At 45.1% G+C, this 23,274-nt stretch overlaps 1 protein-coding gene across 2 annotated transcripts; it reads right to left on the minus strand.

Annotated features, from left to right (window-relative positions):
* Window positions 1–7,873: 7,873 nt before the first annotated feature.
* On the minus strand, window positions 7,874–20,096 carry LOC125538320 (P-loop containing nucleoside triphosphate hydrolases superfamily protein). 2 transcript variants are annotated; one of them, XM_048701583.2, is made up of 25 exons: window positions 19,519–20,096; window positions 19,322–19,419; window positions 18,143–18,232; window positions 16,791–16,843; window positions 16,454–16,519; window positions 16,317–16,370; window positions 15,937–15,996; window positions 15,596–15,674; window positions 15,208–15,275; window positions 14,848–14,907; window positions 14,621–14,725; window positions 14,044–14,148; window positions 13,769–13,876; window positions 13,550–13,696; window positions 13,098–13,280; window positions 12,431–12,601; window positions 11,174–11,407; window positions 10,550–10,690; window positions 10,303–10,428; window positions 10,023–10,073; window positions 9,882–9,929; window positions 9,576–9,812; window positions 8,826–9,500; window positions 8,550–8,639; window positions 7,874–8,388 (listed from the first exon to the last, which is right to left on the minus strand). In XM_048701583.2, the coding sequence occupies exons 1-25, from the start codon at window positions 19,899–19,901 to the stop codon at window positions 8,368–8,370; spliced, it is 3,453 nt and encodes a 1,150-aa protein (XP_048557540.1). In that variant the 5' UTR covers window positions 19,902–20,096; the 3' UTR covers window positions 7,874–8,367. The 2 variants fall into 2 exon arrangements, with proteins under 2 accessions (XP_048557540.1, XP_048557539.1); XM_048701582.2 differs by having other exon boundaries at window positions 11,174–11,410.
* Between the last annotated feature and the right edge of the window lie 3,178 nt (window positions 20,097–23,274).

A 23,274-nucleotide genomic window follows, 5' to 3' on the forward strand; every position in this document is an offset into this window, starting at 1 on the left:
GGTCGACCACGGCAGGCGTGAAGCCGTAGGCGGCATTGCACTCTAGCTGAGCAGAGTCGAGGCGAAGCTGCGTGGCAGCGAGCGTCTCGGTCAGGTCCAGCAGGCGCTGGCGGTCTTCCTCAAGCCGAGTCCGGGCCCCGGCGATGTTGGAGGCGTCGACGTCAGTGGTGATGGGGACGTGAAGGCTCTGCATCGTGGCACGCAGCGGGTTCGGTAGGTTGGCGCATTCCACTGCGGCCTTAGCTTCGGCAGCCTTCCTTGTCACGCTGGATGAAGACGTGTCGGTGTCGGTGACGAATACCTCTACGCAAAGGTCCATTGCACCGGCAGGAGCGCCGTCGCCGAGGGAGACGGGGGAGCCAGAGATGTCCAGTACCTCACTGGGGTACTCGTCGGCCGCGAGCGCATAGGAGATGCGCAGCGCGGCGAAGGAGGCGGCGAGCGCATCGGTGACGTCGTCCGCTAGCATGATGGGCTCGTCGGAGTCAGAGAGGAGCCCCATCCGGAACATGTCTCCGGCCGGGACATCGAGCTGCCCCACGGTGGGCACCAACTGTCGTGGTGGGCGCACGACAGATGCCAAGGGATGGCTAAAGAGAGGAGGAGGAGGCTCGAGGGCACCGGTGGGCTCCGGAGACGAGGTCGGCATGAGCGAGCGTGGGACGCAAGACATACCCAGGTTCGGGGCTCTCCGGAGAGACAACACCCCTAGTCCTGCCGAGTGTAGTTGGTTTGTAACAGTACAGAGTTGCTCCTAGAGCTGTATGGAGGAAGAAGGATGGCAGGCCAAGGCTTAGGCTGCCCCCTCTCCTAGTGTGTGGCTAGTCTGATCCTATGTCTCGTTATGTGATCGCCCGTATGCATGAGGGCTCCTGGGGGGGGTTATAGGTCAACCCTCCAGGGGTACAATGGTAATGTTACAAGGTCGTGGGGCCGGGTTGTCATTGTCCGGGAAGTCGGCGCTGGGACCCACCGGGTGTCAGGGTTCACCGGGTTCTCTGGGCACGGGCCCCGCGGGCCTAGGGGCACTGTTTGCTATCTTGTCGATCGTCACGGAGTGGCCGGGTTGAGTCTGCTACAGTGACGCACCGTCAGGTCGCCGCTTGCTGGCATCACCAGTGACGACGGGTGCACTGTAGCCACGCTAGCCCTGGTCAGCAGGTAGGTGGGGCATTGTTGCCATGCCTCGGCTGACCAGAGGCGTGGGCGGGGCACTGTTGTCTTGTTCATCCTTGAATGGAGACTCGTCCCATTGTACGGCTGGGATGGGACGGGAGCGGACCCGTGGCCGGGTTGAGGAACACGCCAAAGGGGGAGCTGGCTTGTTGGAGAAGTCTTGAAATGCCGGGCTCGGCCGTCTCATGCCGGTCGCAGGGGCCGGGTTGAGGAGTTCGACCGGGTCGAGGGGCTTGGCCGGGTTGAGCAACCCGGCCAAGCGCGAGCCAGATTGAGGGGCGTTGCTGGCCCCGATGTTTTTGAAAAGTATCCAGGTTCCATTGCCTGCCCGGGGTTCACCCCCCCCCCCCCTGACAGTAGTGGTATCCTCAGAAGAGGGGTTTGAAACCACATCAGCAGTTGATGATATTGCAATAGTAGCAGCAGTAGAACATTCAGCAGCAGAGACAACATCATCACGCTCAAGACATTTTAAACATGGTGGCTCAAAGTCTCCCTAAGCAGAACTAATCTATTGAGCACGAAGTGAATCATTCTCTTTTTGAAGATCTTCATGAGATGCTCTCAAATTCTCAAGTTATTGCTTCCTTTGAAGATAATCATAGGAAAGTTTTTCATGAGTAGCTGAGAGAGTTTCATGACGACTTTCAAGTTCTTCGTACTTAACGTGAAGATTTTCTATGTCTTCAATTAAGGACTGAGTTCGATTCATTTCCGTGTCCAACAGGTCATCGCTTTTGTCTAGCAACTTTTGAATATGTTCCATAGTAGTTTGTTGTTTAGTTGCAATTTTAGCAAGTGTCTTGTAGCTAGGTTTGAAGGAAATATGCCTTAGAGGCAATAATAAAGTTGTTATTTATATTTCCTTATATCGTGATAAATGTTTATTATTCATGCTAGAATTGTATTAACCGAAAACTTAGTACATGTGTGAATACATAGACAAAACAAAGTGTCCCTAGTATGCCTCTACTTGACTAGCTCGTTAATCAAAGATGGTTAAGTTTCCTGACCATAGACATGTGTTGTCATTTGATGAATGGGATCACATCATTAGGAGAATGATGTGATGGACAAGACCCATCCGTTAGCTTAGCATAATGATCGTTAAGTTTTATTGCTATTGCTTTCTTCATGACTTATACATATTCCTTTGACTATGAGATTATGCAACTCCCGAATACCGGAGGAACACCTTGTGTGCTATCAAACGTCACAACGTAACTGGGTGATTATAAAGATGGTCTACAGGTGTCTCCGAAGGTGTTTGTTGGGTTGGCATAGATCGAGATTAGGATTTGTCACTCCGAGTATCAGAGACGTATCTCTGGGCCCTCTCGGTAATGCACATCACGATAAGCCTTGCAAGAAATGTAACTAATGAGTTAGTTGCGGGATGATGCATTACGGAACGAGTAAAGAGATTTGCCGGTAATGAGATTGAACTAGGTATAAGGATACTGACGGTCAAATCTCGGGCAAGTAACATACCGATGACAAAGGGAATTACGTATGTTCTCATTACGGTTTGACCGATAAAGATCTTTGTAGAATATGTAGGAACCAATATGAGCATCTAGGTTCCACTATTGGTTATTGACCGGAGATGTGTCTCGGTCATGTCTACATAGTTCTCGAATCCGTAGGGTCCGCACGCTTAACGTTCCATGACGAATTGTATTATGAGTTATGTGTTTTGGTGACCAAAGATTGTTCGGAGTCCCGGATGAGATCACGGACATGATGAGGAGTCTCGAAATGGTCGAGAGGTAAAGATTGATATATTGGACGATGGTATTCGGACACCGGAATGGTTTCGAAATGGTTCGGGTATTTTTTGGAGTACTGAGGGGTTACCGGGACCCCCCCCCCCCGGGGAAAGTTATGGGCCTACATGGGCCACGGGAGAGAGGGGTGGCGGCGCCCCCTCCCATGGGGAGTCCGGATTGGACTAGGGGAGGGGGCGCTCCCCCCTTTCCTTCTCCTCTTCCCTCTCCCTTCCCCTTTCCCCCTCCGTAAGAAAGGAAGGGGTTCGAATAGGACTTGGAGTCCTATTCGGTTTCCCCCCATGGCACGCCCCCTAGGGCCGGCTGCCTCCTCCCCTCCTCCTTTATATACGAGGGCAGGGGGCACCCCAAGACACAACATTTGTTCTCTTAGCCGTGTGTGGTGCCCCCCCTCCATAATTTACTCCTTCGGTCATGCGTCGTAGTGCTTAGGCGAAGCCCTATGCGGATCACATCACCATCACCGTCACCATGCCGTCGTGCTGACGAAAATCTCCCTCGACCCTCTGCTGGATCAAGAGTTCGAGGGATTGATAGCTGAACGTGTGCAGAACTCGGAGGTGCCGTACGTTCGGTACTTGATTGGTTGGATCGCGAAGACGTTCGACTACATCAACCGCGTTAACCCAATGCTTCCGCTTTCGGTCTACGAGGGTACGTGGACACACTCTCCCCTCCGGGTGGTTAAACCGAATCACACAGAACAAGGGAGCACCTTGCTCTGATACCAATTAAAAGTGCTAGTTATCGACTAGAGGGGGGTGAATAGGCGATTTTTATGAAAGTCTTCAAAACACGAGGTCTTTGAAGACAAACAGTAGAAATGAACCTATTGATATGCAGCGGAAGATAGACTACACTAGACAAGCCATAGTCAAGTAAGCAATGTAATGAAAGCACGAAGACTATCAGCAGCTAGGTAGTATGGATCAGGATGGAAGACAGTATGAAGCCAAACAGGAAATAGTCTTCACTCAGTGAAGTCAGACAGATCAAACAAGCAAGCAATGACTTCACGAAGACAAACAATAAATTAAAGGGAAGAGGGACATAGAACTAGTTGCTTGGTGAAGACAAGGATTCGGTAGACCAGTTCTAGTTGTTATGACAACTGTACGTCTGGTTAGGGAGGCTAGGATTGAATTCAGAAGACCACGTCTTCACCTTATTCCCCTTGAGCTAAGGACACCCGGTCCTCCCCCAATCACTCTGGTAAGTCTTCAAGGTAGACTTCCGAACCTTCACAGACTTCGTTCACCGACGATCCACAATGGCTCTTGGATGCTCAGAACGCGACGCCTAACCGGTTGGAGGATTCACAGTCCTCAAGTGTAACAAGTCTTCAGGTCACGCGGACAGAAAGACTTCAGTGATGCCTAACACTCTCTAGCTCTGTGTGTTTTGGGCCTTGTCCTCGCAAGGATCTCTCTCTCAAAGGCTTTGAAGGTGGGTTGCTCTCAAACGACAAAAGTCGTGCACTAACTCTGAGCAGCCACCAATTTATGGTGTAGGGGGTGTGCTATTTATAGCCAGGAGGCAACCCGACCTGATATGTCCGAAATGACCCTGGGTCGCTAAGGAACCGACACGTGTCCAACGATCGGATTTCAAACACACGCTGCAGCTTGACTTGGGCTACAAGCAAAGCTGACTCATCCAACTCTGGGTAAGATTTGCTCTCATTGTCTTCGCTCGAAGACATAGGATTTTGGTTGAGCATCACATCAGTCACTCTGACTTTATTCACTTGGACCCCACTTAACAATACGGTGGTTCCTATGACTCAATAAAGAAGAAAGGAAACTATGAAACAACTATGTCTTCGCACTCCACATTCTTCAAGTGAATGTCTTCACATGTCATAATCTTCACGAACCACCATTGTCTTCAATGTCTTCACATATTTTTAGGGGACATCTCTGATAGGTAAACCGAATCAATAAGGCACTACTACATGTGTTATCCTGCAATTCTCACAAACACATTAGTCCCTCAACCAAGTTTGTCGTCAATACTCCAAAACCAACTAGGGGTGGCACTAGATGCACTTACAGTTGATTTTATGCATATCTTTTAGAGTATATTCTAGTGCCAAAGTCCCTCATATCATATCCATCTAGCACTTATTCATGTCTCCAATGCATAGTTCTTGGTATTTACTTGTTTGACAAAGTTCGTTGCACAATTTTTTGTTTTTATTAGTTTTCCTTGTTTTGTGGTCTTTGTAGGTGTGTTGACATGTTCATGGACTTGGGACAACCAAGTTGGGGGTCAAACGGAGAAGTTTCAGGCACCGGATCAAGGCCCTTTGGAGAGTTTGATGATTTGACATTTATCAAAGTGTCCAAAATGAAGATCCAAGGCCTCTAACACACCGAGCTTTTCGCTAGCAATCCAACGAGCCCCAGAATGTCATTCAGAGTTTGTCTAAAGAAATGGCGACCATAATACGAAATAGCTCCCGAAGTCCAGGGAGAAAGACGGCCTTCCATACGAGCGGAGCTGCTGGTATGGGCGGTCGTATGACGTCCTGACAGCTCCGAAAATCAGCAATACCTATGCGGATTGAGCTCTGATTTCGTCCTTGTTTTTTCCTACGGGATTCTTGATGACCAAGGCTTGTATTGGGCGTGGATTTGGCTCCCCTTGAGCCCTTGGATGAAAGGGAGGATACTAGATCAACGGAGGAGACCCGAGGAGGACTCCTATATGAAGGCCTCCAACCCTAGCCGCCGCCTCAACCATCTACATCCTCCACAAGTTTCATCTCCTGCCGCCACTCCTCCATTGTAGCAAACCCACCATAGAGAAGGGCCAAGACAAGGAAGGGAGAAAGGAGGAGGCGCCTCCCACGTCTGGCGCCGGCCAAAGGGTCGGCGCCCTCTTCATCACCGCTGCCATGCCTCTCTCCATCTCCAACTCCATGTTGGATTGTAACTTGTCCCTCATCTGTATGTACTCCATCACCATGTTTGAGTAATTTATTAGTTCTTGGGGGAATAAGATGAACTCTAGTTTGTGCTAGTACCGATTGTCTTGCGCGATATGGTATCCTCTGTACATGTTTATGTTAGTAGCCTTCTTGACGTTAGGTGAAGTCGACCATCCAATGTATGCCAATTTTGGACGGAAGGTTATTACTGTTGGCGTACCGTGTGGTTGCGGAGGTGGGTGACGTGACAGGCCCCACCTCCCTTCGTAGCGGATCATTGCAGCAGGGGGTAAAACGAAGACCACTTTGGCTGCGCCAACGGGGACCTGTTTCCCCTTAATCACCGTTTGATATCCGGAGTGAGGAAGAACGGTGGTGGCGTATGTGATACGGTGCTGCCGCGTGTATGCACGTATCTGTACCGGCTCCGGCCACAAAGAGAAACATGTAAAGTGGCTTAGTATTCGTAGAACGAACGTGTAGTGATGATTCCGGATACCTCGAGAACGCCCTTATTACTCAAGCACCGCCCCCTTTTATTTTACCCGGTGTTTTATTTATGTTTTTACCTTCGTGTAGTTGTTTAGTTAAAACCACCCTTATTATCGTTTTCGCTAGCAACTGACGAATAGACTATTTTCAAATAACAATCTGGGTGTGAATGTAGCCACGTAAGTGACGGTGTAGCTGCGGGATTGACAGTTACCTATGCACCACCGCTCCTTGTGGGATCAAGATGCTCTACTTACCACCCAGCGTCGTTGCCAGGGAGCAAAAGCGCTCGGTTACCTTCCCGTGAAGTTTCGCTGACTGGTGATTATGGTTTTTTATCCTTCTCATTGGAGGGGTTTTTCCACAATAAAATCTTATGTCCTTTGTGTGATTTGATCTTCCTTGTTTTCTTTTGCTTGTCATATCTCTAGCATTGGTGTTTGGACAAGTGGTTTTTGTTGCAACTTGGTGACACAGAGAATTTGATATAACAAGGTAACAAGAATTCGCTAGAAACATCTTTTTTTTTTAAATGGCAACGGAGTTTCTAACGAAGAGACTTTTTGAAAGCAAAGCAAAGCTTTATAACTTACGGTATTTAGGTAAATCACCCTGAACACAAGCAGCCACCAGGGCTGGTACATCGGACCTCCACTCCTCATAATGGAGGTCAAGTAATCCACCCAATATTGGCAAGTTCATGTGCAACAGAATTGGCAGAACGCCTACACACCGAAATAACAAACTTAGAAAACCACAACTTAAGCTGATATTTGGTGTCCTCTATCACCGCTGCGTACGCCGAGTAATCCACCTTCTATATGTCCAACGCCCCATGAAACCACTGCTGGATGCCATCCACGTTCAAACGTATTGTTGTGTGATCTATGCCAGACAGAAGAAACAATCTGCAGTGTTCTGCAGTAGGTAAACAGTACTTCGCGGCACTGTGTCTGTCATGGCTCCTACCTCGAGGTGGAAATGAACAATATATGTGGGTGGAGCGGCAGCTCCATGGTGAGGTAAACTATTTTTTCAGCAATCCAGAGTCCAACTCGAGAGCAAGCATTACACTTCGTCACTGCGCCCCCCTGGCTTGATCACCTCGACCAGAGATCAACAATGGACATGCGAATCGAAGGCATGCTTGTCCACGATAGCTGCTGCCGTGACACCAACACACAAATCCATTTCCTTGCCGACGGTGCCGCCGTACAGCAACGGAACACGGACCGAAGGACCTGGGCGGCGGGCACACACACACGTACTGGTCTCCTGGATCAGCCGTGGAAAAAGAATGTCTCGCGGCACCGTACGACAACAAACACCAACCCAGATCTCGGCCGCGCGCAAACGTGAAACCCTAGCTTGCACAACCCGAACCGTAGCGACGCTTTAATCAGCCGGAAATCCGTGCCGCTACTGATCGCTGAAGTCAATCCAGCATTAAGTACAGCCCCAAGCATACGGCGATCACGCATGAAAATGAAAATAATGTGCCAAGGCTGCAGTTTTGCTTCAGGGAACAAGTACGTCAGGACTACATATATCCGCCTAAACACATACAAACACGCTAAACAAACAGTTCCACCTGTTCAAGTTTCAACTCAAGAAGTCGGGATTACATCTCTGACTCTGGAGGCAAAAGCGCGGATTAGCTACGCCTTTGGCGTCTTCTTGCTAGGACGTAGTACGAGTAAATACAATCTACAGTTAGATCTTTCTAGTGGAGTAAACTGTACAGGTGAGTAAGCACCCGGCAGGTTAACATCGGGCCAACTGAACTATATTTTGCCTCCCCTTTTGCTTGATAACACAGGCGAAGGATGGCTGTTCGAAGTGCCCTGATCTGGTCTTGTAAGTCTTAATGCAATAGAATTCACATGCTTCGACTGTAGCAGCAATATACCGTGTGAATAAACAGCAGCCGACGAACATGAGATATGGCCGCAAGACTCTCAGCTTGAACAAGGAGGCCTGCTATAGCACCTGCTTTGCCATCTGTAAACTACAAGCGGTAAGTAGCGTGGAGATAGGTACTTACAAGCACCCAAAATCTACAGGTATGAAATGAAGCCTTCCCTCTCAGATGTGCTTAAGTGCAAGACTGTGTAGCAGCTAGCAGAAAGTTCAGAAAATTAAGTAGAAATGAGATAACGTACCTTTTCTTGGCAAATCCTCGACAATGCTTCCACATGAAAATTTTGTAGCTCCTCAAGGACTTTAACCTCCAAGCCTCTGATATCTTCACCCTGAAAAGGTCCAATACGTGCATCAGAAGAATAGAAGGACATCACACGAGTCATCTCTGTATACTGTGTTATGTGGTGCAAGGTAAGCTTCTAGCAGAAAGAAATACTGTGCATAAAATATAGATGAGATGTATCCAGCTTTCAGAGAGGACACTTGTTACAACGGTAAAAATATAATAGGATCACCTTCAATCTAGACATTGCGTTTTCCAACTCTTTGCAGCGCCTTCTTTCAAAATTGTATGCAGCTTTGGCTTCTTCCAAAGTACTGATGCCATCCCATTTCCAATTATCTGAAGCTTCCATATCGCTTAGGATTCTACCAGTATCAGTCTTCGATGAATGAAAGCCGTTTTGCTTTGATTTAAATTCAAACAAATCATCCTGAGAGCTTTCTTTCTTTATCTTTGAAACAAGGGCCCACATGTTTTCCAGTTCATTTTCCAAATCATGCTCATGGCACTTTGCATCATCAATTATCTTCAGAAGCTCATTTTCCCTTCGGGCCTTTTGCGATAATGTGTCTTCTAAGGCAGCCTCTCGCTGGCAACTAGCAACCAACTCTTTCTGCATCTCCTCAACCAAAATTCCATTATCTTGATCACGGCGTTTTGTGTCATTGCCCCTTGTGACTGATGCAGTAAGCTCTTTGGCTGCAGTAAAGTCTGCAGCCAGCTTTGCATTTTCGTAAGAAAGCCTGGTGACTTCTTCTGCCAAATTTTTTAGTTCGACTGCAGCGGCAGATGCCAATTCTTTAGCATAGTATGATTCTTCAGCCAGCTTTTGACTCTGAATTTCTAGCCCATCTTTCTCTTCCGTCAGCCTCAGCTTGTCTTGCTTCAAATTCTCAATTTCTGCAGCCTGCAGCGCTGGTCTTTAGGTTTCAAGTGACAGACTAACTGGACGCAGATAAATTTAGGGGGATGTGATGCTTACCTGCATGAGCACTTGAGATTTTAATGGCGACTCCTTATTTTCTTCCGCTGTTCTAGAGGGAATGTTCTCATGACTTGAGAATTCATCTGCCTGATCCTTAGGATAACTTCTTGACGTTGATGGTTCACTAAACTGCATACCGGCCACATTATTCTCACTCTTAGAGGCCTTCAACAAATTACTGATTTGTCGCTTCAATTGTGCAACTGTTTCTTGGAGTTCTGCATTTTCTGATACCTATTTGAACAAGAACATTAGACTGATATGTTGGAGATGAAAAATAACTGTTCTCCCGCCCTTTCTCACCTTTGTTTGTAGCTGATCTTGAAGAATTTTATTATCTGCAGACATGATCTGCAGAGACAACACATCCGAAACGGTAATTAGTATAGGATAAATATCAACCAAAGAAACAAAGATTAGCTGACAAAGTGGCATTGAACAAACCTCCAGTTCACATGTCATCTCACTCAATTGTGTGCTCAACCTTGAAAAGGTCTGAAAAAATCACATTACACAAAACATTTCAATCATTAACATAGGAATCCAAAACACTATAGCATATGACTCATTGACCAAATAAGTAACGCAACCAAGAAAGTTAAGGTAGACCTAATTAACGAAAACAAAAGAAGAATGCTCAAATGAAAATTTGTAGAAATTTGCATGTAAGGCAACATAAGACAAATTCAAACTTTCCAGTTTAGCATCACTTGAAAACTATTACCTGGGTCATTTCAGTCCTAATAGCTGGGTCATCAGTAGTTTCCAGTGATTGCATTATGCGCTGTTCTAACACATGTATATGTGATTTCTTTTCACTGATTTCATTTTTCAATCTCTCAATTTGGTCCTGCGGAAGAAGAGGAATGGGAATGCTCAGATAAGTATATCTTTTAAATAAATAGCTGAGCTAAAGAAGATATCACATAAATATGCCCAGCTAGCTCAGAAAGGATTATAGATATATTTACCTGAATTTGTGAATCATCAGGGCTGTTGGCTGCTTGCTCTAATAACCTTTTGAGTGAGCTTGTAGAAAATGCGACTTCCCCAGCCAGCATCTTGACCTGCTCTTGGAGAAGATCTATTTGATCCACAATAGTTGTTCCACTCTATACATGTAATGTGTCAGTTGATTCAGTTCGAGTCCAAACCACTGAATATAGCAAACACACGATAAAACAAAAGACAATATGAGTCAATCTGCCATATTAGATAAGCCATGGGATGTGTGCTGCTTCTAGCCAGAAGAGGTAGCCAGGCAAGAACATAGGCCACAGACGACCCTCGCAGTTCAGGGCCAAAAGTACACTTTTTGTAACTAAAATCTGTTATAGCTGAGTCCACTTGTCAACAGCTTTAATCTGGAATCACATTACCCTATATATGTAACAACCATCTCTGTGTGAATGCTCTCCGCAAGCCACTGTTCTTCAGCAAGCAGCAATCCAGAACTAGAAGGTTTTGTTATTAATTAACATGGAAGGTTTCCAGCATATTTCACAGCATAGTTTGTGCCAACCAAGAGAAGGGTGTGCATCATGGTAGAATGAGAGCAACAGGTGAAAATGTAAAAAGTTGGAAAACAGACTCACCGGCAGAGGGTGCCGTACTATGGGTGCGGCACTAAACAAATCACCAGCTTGAGTCCTCTCCAGAAAAGAATCACCGAGTGCTGAATCGTCTGCTTTCCTAGTCACAGATTTCCTTCGACCATCTTTCAGGTCAAGCAATAGGTGCTTTTGTTGTGATGATCTGGAGAAGGAAGGCGAGCCGCTAGCAGTGCTATCACTATCGGCACTAGGTGATAGCCCAGATAATTGCTCTGACTTCTGCATAAGTAACATATATCAATGGGTAATTCAGATAACTTATATTACTAACTCAAATAGCTTGTACAACTAAGCTACTACAAGCTACAAAAACAAAATAACTCACAAAGCTATATGAAACACCAACAAAGATAGCTGAACAATTAGAGAGCATCAAACAAATGGTGACAGACGAGACCTGAGTGTTCCGTGTGTACATAAAAAAGAGGGGCGCATAAGTGGAACTACACGTCTTAAAAATCAGGTAGAAGATGGAGCTGATATTTATGATCTCAACCACCAAACCCAAGTACTTTGTTGGAAGTGTATATGTGGATTGCCTAGCCCTTTGCATCAGTTCATACTTTTAATTGCGTTGGCTAGTGCATGTAGCTTAACATGGTATCAGAGCCTAAGGTCTTGAGTTCAAGTCCCGCCTTTCGTGATTTATCCAAGAAATTGTTCTTGCCCCCCCCCCCCCCCTCTGTGTCCACGTGTAGGCCTCTTGAGCCATACCTCTGAGTCTATTCATGTGTTGAGTTCCCGCGTCACACATGGGGGGGGGGGGGGGGGGGGGGGGGGGGGGGGTTGTTGAAATGTGTATGTGGATTTCCTAGCCCTTTCCATCAGTTCAGACTTTTGGTTGCGTTGGCTGGTGCATGAAGCTTAACATACTTTACTACCAATGATTAGAAGCCTTTAAGCAAGCAACTCCTAGCTGTACTGCATTCCTTCTTTATTTGAACTGAAACTATTGTACTGCATTCCTATCTTGCAAGAGATATTTAGAAGAAAAAAAAAGTAAGTGCAATTGGAGGAGAGCACATTTAGAATAAAATGAACTACAAGACTCCAGTAAAACCACCTGATGTGTTCCTTAAATTATATCCTTTTTGAATGACCAGGAAAGCTAAATTGCCTACTGTAAGCATGCAACCCTTTACCAGGAGAGAACAAAAAAATAAAAATCGGTGGTGCCAATACAAAATTTAACATAGAAACTGAGAAACACAAACTACATAATCCATAGCACGAAATCACCTTTAGTTTGAACCAACCAAGCATTCCACGTTTGCGATTCCTTCTATCAAATCTAGCAGGCTCATCAGAATTGTTAGAATCAAGTTTTGCTTCAATCGAAAACTCTGAATCAAGGCTAATATCATCATCCTCTATGGAGTACTCCCGCTTACGATCAGGTAAATAAGCAAGCTGCAAAAAGAAACCGAATAAGAACAATAGGCATACTCCAATGCACGAAACAGGGTAAATCATCAGGAAAAATAATGCATTTTTAACTACAAGAAACAGTGTTTTATTCTAAAAAATACAACCATAATATGCTGTTGAAAATTATAATGCAGAGCAATTTTTCATGTTCCATTCGATTTTTACTTGAGCATTTCAGCTACATATAGCTACTTAGTCATTCAGTTAGATATACTGCCCAGAAGAGTATGTTTTGATTGCATATTGCCGGGATCCAATGCACTAAGCTCTCGTACAAAATGGGATTAGTAGGGTGTACCCACATCCGTAGAAGTGAAAAACTTTTAGAAAAAGAACTCCTTAATATAAAACAGTATTGAAGAACCCTATCAACAAGTAGGTTACATAAAAATTACAAAGGTTTCACATGAACAAGGCACAGCCGAAAAGTAGAAGCTGCAAACCAAACAAAGAAGAAAGAGAGCTTGAGCTTAGAAACCTCATCTTCCCCAAATGAATGCCGTCGGCGGAGGCTAGCCTGTCCTGAAACTTTTGAGGATATTGAACTTTTGGTTGATACCAGTATCAGTTTTGTTAATCTCTGAATTCTACCCATCAATGCTGCTTTTGCTTCCTCTTCCTGTTCTAACCTTGACTGGAGTTTGACTTGGCCAGCCTCAAGCTATCACACAAAGAGAATATCAGTAATAAATTAATCATCACGGATAAAAATATGGCCCAAGTAATCATGTTCAGAAGGAACAGGTTGGGTTTAATCTACAGTTATGCCATCTGAAAGAAAAGTATCTCAATATGCATGGAGTACAGGCACACTTAGTGGAAGAAAAGTTAGTCTTGCAGTGACGATTTTATTCGTGTTAAGAAGGGAAACAGAACAAATGGACAATAGTTAAGTACCTTATTAGGTGCTGAAAACATGTTAAAAAATACCTGAAGTTTTAGATTAACAAGATCCTCCTGATCCGTGGGAAGAATGTACCCATTTCCCATCATTCCACGTCTCAGTTGTTGCAGCTCTTCTTTCAAGCATGTTATCTCCTTTTGATACTTCTTTATCAAGGACTTCTCATCAATTATCTGTAAAGAAAATTTATCATCAGTAACAAGCATCTTCCTTACAATATGGATTCAAGACTGATTGATTCTTACCTTATTTTGAGAAGCTTTCAACTCGACATGCTTGCTCCTGTGGGCAAATTTTAATGTATTATGTGTTTCTTCGGTGTTGCTGGAAGCAGGGGTAACTGTGCAAATAAGCTGTGACGAAGATAAGGGTGAGAATATATCAACATAAGTTACTTGCACTTCTGAGTCCACATATTATACATGGAAAGGTTCCCAAGGCCAAGGCGAAAAATAAGTAAATAAATAAAGGATCTTCTTAAGATAGAAAGCACAAGTGTACTGTACAAAGAAACACTCACAGAAATGCGCCCATGCCCACTCAGAGAGTACTGAAGTAAGCGTGTGAGCTTTGAATCTCTATAGGGAATATGGGTGGCCTTACCATCTGTAAGTTTAGCAATAACCTGCGAGAAAATGTCATCGACAATTTACCATGGGAAGAACTAAATAAACGTACAAAAATGTGATCGTTTCCCTAGTATCCCTTCATACTAGTAATTTATATTTGGGGTTAAGCATCATGAGGATCCAGGTTAGCATCAGCTATGGAGACATGCATGTAAAAATTGTCTTATTAGTGCTACAAGCAACTACCACAAGTTAAACCTAGCAGATTTGGCACACCATGAGAAGAACTAAATAAGCGAATAAAATGTGATCATTTCCCTAGTACCCCTTCCAACTAGTCATTTATATTTGAGGTTAAGCGTCATGTGATCCAGGTTGTAGCGATCAGCTATGAGCAACTACAGCAAGTTAATCCTAGCATATATGGGACAACTCGATGAAATGTGTTAGAGTTAATATTGTATATATTTGTCAATAATATCACAAAGGAATACAAATCAGCAGCAGCGCAGGTTGCAGGATACTTACAGTTCCAAGAGTGAGCAGGCTTTTGTTTATGTATGAACCTTCTTTACGACGTAATCCAGTTGTTTCGGTCTTGGAACTTTCAGAGCCAGCCAGATCAATTAAGTTCTGACAAAATTATAAGGATTAAAACAATAAGAGCATGTAGAAATAAATTCTACCAAGATGATAATCAGTAAGGTGCTTGAAATGGTATGAAAACTATAAGCATACTCGAGGAGAGGAATTACCAATTGGCACAATCTGACTTCTTCCTCTTCAGTTTCACCAGAGGGGCTGCTCTCAATGGTCTGCAGGTATGTAACACTGTAAGTTTAACAATTCTACCTGAGCTGAAACTATATTAACTGGTTACATCAAACAACTTCCCAATGGAAGAAACAGCAGAGTTTATGATTCAGTGAACATGGAACAGTTAACATAATTTTGCAGACTCAGCAAGCACTAAATATTTGGCAGTACACTGGATGCAAACACTGTCAGAGTGTCAGCCAACAGATGTGTGCATGAGAGAGATAGAGACAGACACACACACACACAGAGAGAGAGAGAGGGAGAGAGAGAGAGGTGGGAGGGATGAGAGAGAATACCAATGTGAAGATAGTATGGCTCCGACTACTGACAAGATTGAAGTTGTTGGATCCAACATGTCTGTGCTCTGCCAGACGAAACGGCATCAGTAATTCAGTGCAAGGTTAATGTAATTCAATTTCAAGGTGTAAATAAAAATAATGAATTGCCAAAGCATCGCATGCACCCACACACAGAAGTTACAGAAGGTCAAAGACGGAGATACACACATAGTACACGGATTCACCAGCAAAGCCACTTATACTGTAGGTTTAAATTTTAGCACAAGAAATCACAAAGACAAACATGGAGATGAAGCAATCTCTATCGAACAGAGGAAATCTTCCTTGGATACGATTGGTGATAATCTGGGAAAAGGAGTGGATGTTATCTAGATAAAACAAATACCTTCTCCAGATGCTATCAGAGAGAGTGCGTGTGCAGGTGATAAAACGACCTCTTCTTTAATCCCTTCCACATAGGTTCCCTAAATGAATAGAAAGAAAGAGGGTACAATTATTAGTGGCTAATAAGGAAGTATAATCTAGCATAGATCAACATTTATTAACAGGAGACTCGTCAGAGAGAAATGAGAAAAGGGAACAAAATAGATCAACACACAATGTGAAATAAGAACTCATAAGTGATAAGTATGCAACAATTCATATTGAGAAACGAATAGAAGATTCCATCTAGTTTAGATTGTCGTGCTGTATAGTATTACTGGACATTATCCAATGACCAGGTACCTGTGCATCTTCTCGAATTCTTAGATTCTGTCCTGTCGGATCAAGTAAATCATTTATAACCTGCAAATGACAAAATCAAAAGCATGAACAACTAATAAACATATTAATGAGTGATTTCGGAAAAAGTTTACTCCAGTTTACTATTTTGCCACCATTTTAAGCTAGTTTTCTAAGTAAGCCTTACTGCATCAGGTTTATCATAATCAGGAGCGCATGGCATGGGACTCCTGGTCTTATATCTTGCCATATACAGATAAGAAACAAACTGGTTCCTATGAGGTGGCAAATCTATGTATTTAAAGCTCCAATGCATAGTGGATAATTCATCTTTGTGTTGCAAATCAGCAGCAAACAAATGCATTGCTTGAAAGATATGTCACCTCATTGTAAATTTCGAGATATGACACTCGCAGAAGAAACTCTCGTCCAGGTGTCTGAGGTCAAGAAAATAAATAATGATGTCATGCGAGCCCGATCTTTTTTACAGTTTACAGACAGAAACATATAAATAAATTACATCTTGAATAATGCTGAACACATCCTTCACTGCCAATGGGATAATTCCAGGCGATTTTTGCTCTCCCTGCAATAAAGGTAATCCAAGTGTACCGTGAAAAAGAATTCAGCATTGCTGCTGATAAAAACAAATTCCACATGCTTATGTGTGTAGGTCAAGTAAACTGTGGTAGGCATTACTCATACGAGAGAAAAGAGGACAATAGCTATATATGTTAAACCGTGAAGCAATGTCTTCTGCTGAAGAAACATGTACGTAGAAGCACACCGCCAGACGTGTTAGAAAAATTAAGATAACAAATGCACACACATAACAATTAGAGGAGGCACAAACTTACATGCATTGTATGAGTTTTCCCGCTACTAGTGACACCATATGCAAAAACAGTTCCTGAAAGAAACAGAGCAATGTTTTGGTAATTGAACAAATCTCAGAAGGTAAAAGTACAACACTATATACAAGAGAAAGAAGGCAAGACTAGCAATGACCAATTATTTAAGTGAGTACGTCCTAATTAAAGGTAGAGGAACGGTTGGCTTCTTTTTCAAGGGAAAAGAGAGTAGAGGTACCACTGGAAATCCGAGATTCTGACAATTATGTAATATCGGTTGTAACAAAGAAGCATGTGAGACCCGAGACCAGATATGTCTGATCACAACAAAGTTGGCACCTACAAAGCATGGACACGGCTGGAAGTGCGAACTGCCGTTCTGATACGGCAGGATACGGGGATACGGCGGGATACGCGAACTTTGCAGTATCCCCCGAATTTCGATTTTGAAAAAAGAAAAAAACACAGGGATATGCTGGGAGACGTGCAGGATACGTTTGGGACACGGCCTGGCCCAAAACAGCCTCGGCCCGACCCAGTATACCTAACCTATTTGCAGGAACTCCTGCACGCTCTCGTCTCAAGGACGAGGTGCTCCCTCCCAGCCTCGCAGGTAACCCAGCAGCCTCTCACCTCTCCTCTTTCCTCAACCTCTTCCTCTTTTATCCTTCAGATTTGCTTGTGCTGCTGGATGTTGCTTGCTGGCTTGCTGCTTGCTTGTGCTGCCGCTTATGCTGGTGGTGCTGCTGCTTCTCATGCTTGCTATGTCTTCCAATTATGTCTTGTCTTCTAATCTTCTGTATTGTCTGTGTCTGATGTGTTTTGCAAGATAGATGCAGCTTGCAATGACAACATGACATGGGGGGATGAGGATCAATCAATCATCACTTGATAAAAGAGACACCAAATGGGGCACTATCCTCTATTATGATCTCTTTCTCATTAATTTTCTGTCTTAATTGTATATTATATGGCATATTTTATTTTATTTTATATATACTCGCCGTGTCCCCGAATGGCTGTTTTTGAAAAATGCCATATCCCGTATCCCCGTATGTGTATCCCCATCTTTCCGTCCCCGTGTCCGTGCTTTTTAGGTTGGCACTGCAAAGGTGGATATAAACGTGGTATGGAGGTTCCCTCAAAGGCATTATGAAAAGTAATGCAGATCCATCCAGTATGCATCCCTGCGGCAGATTTTTTTATTGTATGTTGCCCAAATCTACCTTACTACCAAATATTTATCCTACTAAAGATATTAATAGGGGTATAATGGTGGTTCCTGGTCCACTAAATTTACATTTAGTATTGAACATAATTCACTCTAGAAATTAGAAACAATAAGAGTAGAAATATACCATTGATTCCTTCCATGGCACCACTTACAACATGCTGAGCAGCAACATCATATACGCGGCGAGTTGTAGTAGCTGGACCAAAAACTTTATCTGCAAAATTGAACAAATGGAAACAAAGAAGATGTAGGTTTCAGCAAACTACGCAGACCTGGCAGATGTTACAAATTGTAAAGTATGAAGTTATGATCACTGATATTAGCTTTGTTTTTACGGGTGTGCTTGGTTCATGCCATAGTATGCCCTACCAAAATTTGCCACCCATTGGCAAGCCAAAATATTGGCTAGAGATTCCTTGACCCTTTGTTAGCCAAAAGATTGGCAAGATTTGTGAAGAGAATGCGAGAAGAGTTGGTAAGATTTCATAGGCAACCAACCAAATAAGAGCCAAAATTTTGGTACGGCATGTTTTGGCACCAACCACCAACCAAGCATAACCCTACGAGACGAGCCTTGCTCGGATGGCTAGCTCTGGAGTTGTGCAGGCAACCCAGCTGTTTCGGCCCTTGGGTCAAGAACTAGGCATCGCGCATTTTCCAGGTACTTTCACACATGCACATTTAGTGCGATAATGCCTACCTGCGGTCTGGAGGCTATGTGGCATCTGATAAATTTCCTGGTGCGGATAGCAGACCGGCATGTGGATGTGTGTGTGTGTGTGTGTGTGTGTGTGTGTGTGTGTGTGTGTGTGTGTGTGTGTGTGTGTGTGTGCTGTGTACGAGTGGTGTGCGTCTGCCTTGTACTACCTCTCAGAAAAATGTTAAACTGTCCTTTTGGTGTAACAGAACCTCAGATTCAAAACAATAGCAAATTAATCTTTACCATGTGTTTGCTACTTCACTAACAAGCACACATTCTCATCACAATCTTGAGCTTGCATGATATAAAGCAAGCTTGACAAAGGTGAGACATCCTATAGAGCTGGAACTGACTTCAACGGTCTATTAGTAGAATATATCAACAATCTCACCACAAAAGTGGCATATCCATTAAATTTACACCTCGATGGCCCAACAGAGCATTTAGTCATCAAACAATTTTACCCTCATTTCACAAAGAAAACCCCGAATATGGTAACCCCTTCTGTTTCATGTGAGGACATTTCCTTAACATCACCGGTTCCACAATCTACATTGTAACACAGTATGTAATATTAACTGAAATGGGCTGAAAATCACTCACCAAAAGCATAGGCGATACTCGGGTTGTACTCATTACGCACCATGTTGTCACCATCAGCATACCAAGCCACCTCGTCCCCCTTGTTGATCTCTCTAGGACTACACACCAACAAATACAAACAATTTTTGAAACACATAAGCACAAAACCCAGAACCTCACGTCCTCAGTAGCAGAAAGCTAGCAGATCAGCAGCTCACCTGAGGGGGCGGAAGCGGACGGTGACCATGATGTTCTCTTTGGCATTGGACGCGTCCACCGCCGCGCCGGACGGCGCCCTCCCGGTCGCTCGCGAGGAAACCGAGGAGGGCGTGGTTGGCCGCGCGGAGGCGGTAGAGGAAGGCGTGGTGGGCCGCGCGGAGGTAGGGGTGGCGGGGCGCGCGAAGGCGGCGGAGGGAGTGGTGGGGCGGCCACCGGAGGAAGACGACGGGGTGGCGGGACGCGCGGAGGAGGCCGGGGTGGACGCGCGGCCTCCCGACGAGGTCCTCGTCGGTGGGGGCGCCGCGGGCGCCGCCACCGCGGGGGAGCGGCGGGATCGGAATGGGGAGATGCTGGAGCGCGTCGATCTCGACGACGACGACATTGTCGCGGAGCTCAGGTTGGAGCGGGGGGGCAGGGTGGGGACTTAGGGTTTTGGTGGAGAGCAGGCGAGCAGGGTGGAGGGGAGGCTCGTGGGCTCTGCTTTGGTGTGTCGTCGCCGTCTTCCTCAGGGGAGCTTTGCCAGCTTGGTCGCCGTGGCCTCGTTTGTCGATTTGGTCGTGCCGCCTTTTTGGCACTTTGGTCTAAAGCTCCGAAATTTTCTAGGGGCTTTGGGGTTAGACCACCGATGGTGTGCTTACCGGCGGCTATTATCTGGATCACACAATTTATACTGTTTTCTTTCTCTTGTGGACCTTATTAAGGCTCCTCAAACCAATCATAGGTTGTAGAAAAATCTAGCCAGTCTAGTTATGATACTCCCATTACAACCAGGATGACTGGTCGTAATGAAAGTATCATAATTAGTACTTTCTCCATAAACTAATATAAGAGCGTTTAGAATAAGTAGTGATCTAAATGCTCTTATATTAGTTTATAGAGAAAGTATCATGCATGTCAATTAGATAATTTTGATAAGGTAGCATAAAATTAAATGAAGATAGAGGGTTGAGTATCATATCATAATAAATGCTACTCCCTCCGTCTCAAAATTCTTGTCTTGTATCTAATACTAAAACGTGACTTAATATATCCGTATTTAGACAAATGTAAGACAAGAATTTTGGGACGGAGGGAGTATGTTATTATATGTCATGCATGACAGTAAAATAAAAGTACTAGTCTCTCCGTTCCTAAATATAAGTATTTATAGAGATTCCACTATGGACTACATACGAAGCAAAAATGAGTGAATCTATACTCTAAAATGCATCTACATACATCCTTATGTAGTTCATAGTGAAATCTCTACAAAGACTTATATTTGGAAACGAAGGGAGTATATATGATACCAATATATGATACTATGCATTAGGAAGGTTATATCATACATTGGTATCATATGCATGATATTAGTATATGATACTCCCCATTACGACCAGCTTAAACAACCTTATTCGCTTCCCTATTACAATGTTCAGAAGTAGCGAGTGAGAAGTCACAAGCCATATAACAGCGGATCATCAAAAACAATTGCCACCACTCCTGCATAACGTCTTCGGTTCTTCATGGCGTCAATGACATCCAAAATACAATTTTGCTAAAGCACATCTAGATGTGGCATAAGTATTGCACATCTAAGTTCTATGTCGTTGATCTTACGTTGAGATTCGTGTGGATATTTTCTTTTTCTTTTTTCTCTTCCTCTTTATGCTTGCTTCACTCATTCAGATGTGCAATAACTAAAACATATCTAGATGTGCCCTAGACATATCCTCCAAAATATATAAGTTGATAACAAGACAATTATAGTTTGCCCTTTACACGAGGGATAACCTGAATCCCGGTGCGAATGCTTCAGTTGCCAGGACATTCATGCACACATCTATTCTCCTATTTACCCCGAAAATTATCTTTCTCGCTTCTCAATACTGCACATCAGTCGAACCCCTTAAAAAGTCTTGATATTGAATAATGCATCAACGTTAAGTTTTACAAAACCCATGAAATTGGTAAGACTAGCTCAACATAGTCACCCCCCCAAAATGGCCTCTTCTATTTCCCTTCCCTTTACATATGAACCTTGTTCCATAGCAGGGTTTTACCCCGCCCCCACGATGAGAGAGGTTGGGGGCCAGTTCTTTTCGCCCAGGATTCTACAGAATCAAGATTCTAGAAAATTCTCCTAGAATCTGCTTCTCCCAGAATCTATGGTCGAGTTCTTTTCTGACATTGTAGTTTGAGATTCTGAAAAGAGTTGTGTGTTGAAATGTCTGTACTACCCTTGGAGAAATTGTTTGATGAATTGTTAACACTTTGTTTTTTCTAACAGTATCTACTAGTCAAATGTAACAACATCTTCATACAGTAGCAAAGATCACAACACCAATATCTACCAATAGAACCAATATACACAGTAGCATCGACAATATGAACAAAAAAATTCTAGCATCATTCATCCATCTAACAAATTAGAAAATCAATCCATTCATCCATCTATCCAACGGACACACCGATTCATCCATCTATGCAACAAAGTATTTGCATCTATCCAATTTATATAGCTAAAAAAGAAGAACAAAGAGTTGGGATAGAGAGGATGGCTCACCGTGGAGGAGGATGAATGGTGGGCACTTCGGCTGCGGCTTCGGGATGGAGGCGCCGTGGGCACCCGGTGCAGAGGGGCGCGGCGGCGGCTTCCTGTTGTCCCTGCTACGGCAGAGGGCAGAGGGCCACGGAGGACGGCTGGGCTGCAGCGGGAGTGGGTACCGGCGGCGGCGAGGACCAATCCAGCGGTGGCGAGTACCGGGACGGCGGCAGCGAGGTCAGGGGCGGCGAGGCGGGGCCGGTGGCAGTGCTGGAACCCTAGCGCGCGGCCCTGCTCGAGGTAAGCGGGGAGGAAAGCGATGCGAACAGGCATCGACAGAGGCTCGTTCTCTTTGTATCGACCGTGGCTGGCTCAGTGGCAGTTTGGCCGTAATAACCAGCTGCAAAAGGGGTACTCTATTAAGTCCAAACGTTTTCTTTGGTGGGACTTGCCAGAATCCTGAGATTGTGGGAGAAGCCAGGTATTTTGGGATTTTGGGATTGCACTAGGATTCTGGAGAATCCGGTTGAGATTTTGGAAGTTCAATCGAGTTCTTTTCGCTCGGGATTTTCGGGACCAAGATTCTCCATAATCTGCTCAAAAGAACTGGGCCTGGGTACGGGTTAGAAGAAGGGCGTGGGGATGATGGGTGTGAGGAAGCATAGACACGCTAGCATAAAGGGGACGTCTGCATTGTTGCTTGTGGGAAGGCGAGGCGAGTTGAGATCGGTTTGTACACTATACGAGCTGCTCCCGCAAGCGTTCTTGAGGGAACCCTAGCGCGCCGTCTCTCGTCCTCCCTCGTCGAACTCTTCCCCTGCCGCCACCACATGGCGCCGCCGGGCAAAGTCCTGCCGGCGTTGGTGGCGGCGGGGATCTTTTCCCTCTCCTCGCGTTGGCACCCGGCGCGGCACGAGACGACGCTGGGCTGTGCGGGGCCTAGCGGCGCGGCGGCGGGCGTGCTGGGTGGCGGCGGTGGAGCAGCCGCTTGGGGCCCCTACGACGTACGGCGGCTGCGGCGTGGCTTTTCCGGCAGTGACGCACGCGATGGTCCCGTCCAGATCTGACGGATTTGGCTCCGGTGGCCCGACGCTCGGCGGGGGCAGCGTGCTGCTTGGGTCACGGGTGTCTGGCTCCGCCATGGCCGGCGTCGGGCGGAGCTGGAGGCGTGGCGGCGGCGGTGGTTAGTGCGTGTCCAAGCGGGCGAGTGGGCGCGAGCTTGCTTGCTCGG

The sequence above is a fragment of the Triticum urartu genome, chromosome 2A (assembly GCF_056163025.1).
Source record: "Triticum urartu cultivar PI428250 chromosome 2A, HENAU_Tu73, whole genome shotgun sequence".
Classification (NCBI taxonomy): domain Eukaryota; kingdom Viridiplantae; phylum Streptophyta; class Magnoliopsida; order Poales; family Poaceae; genus Triticum; species Triticum urartu.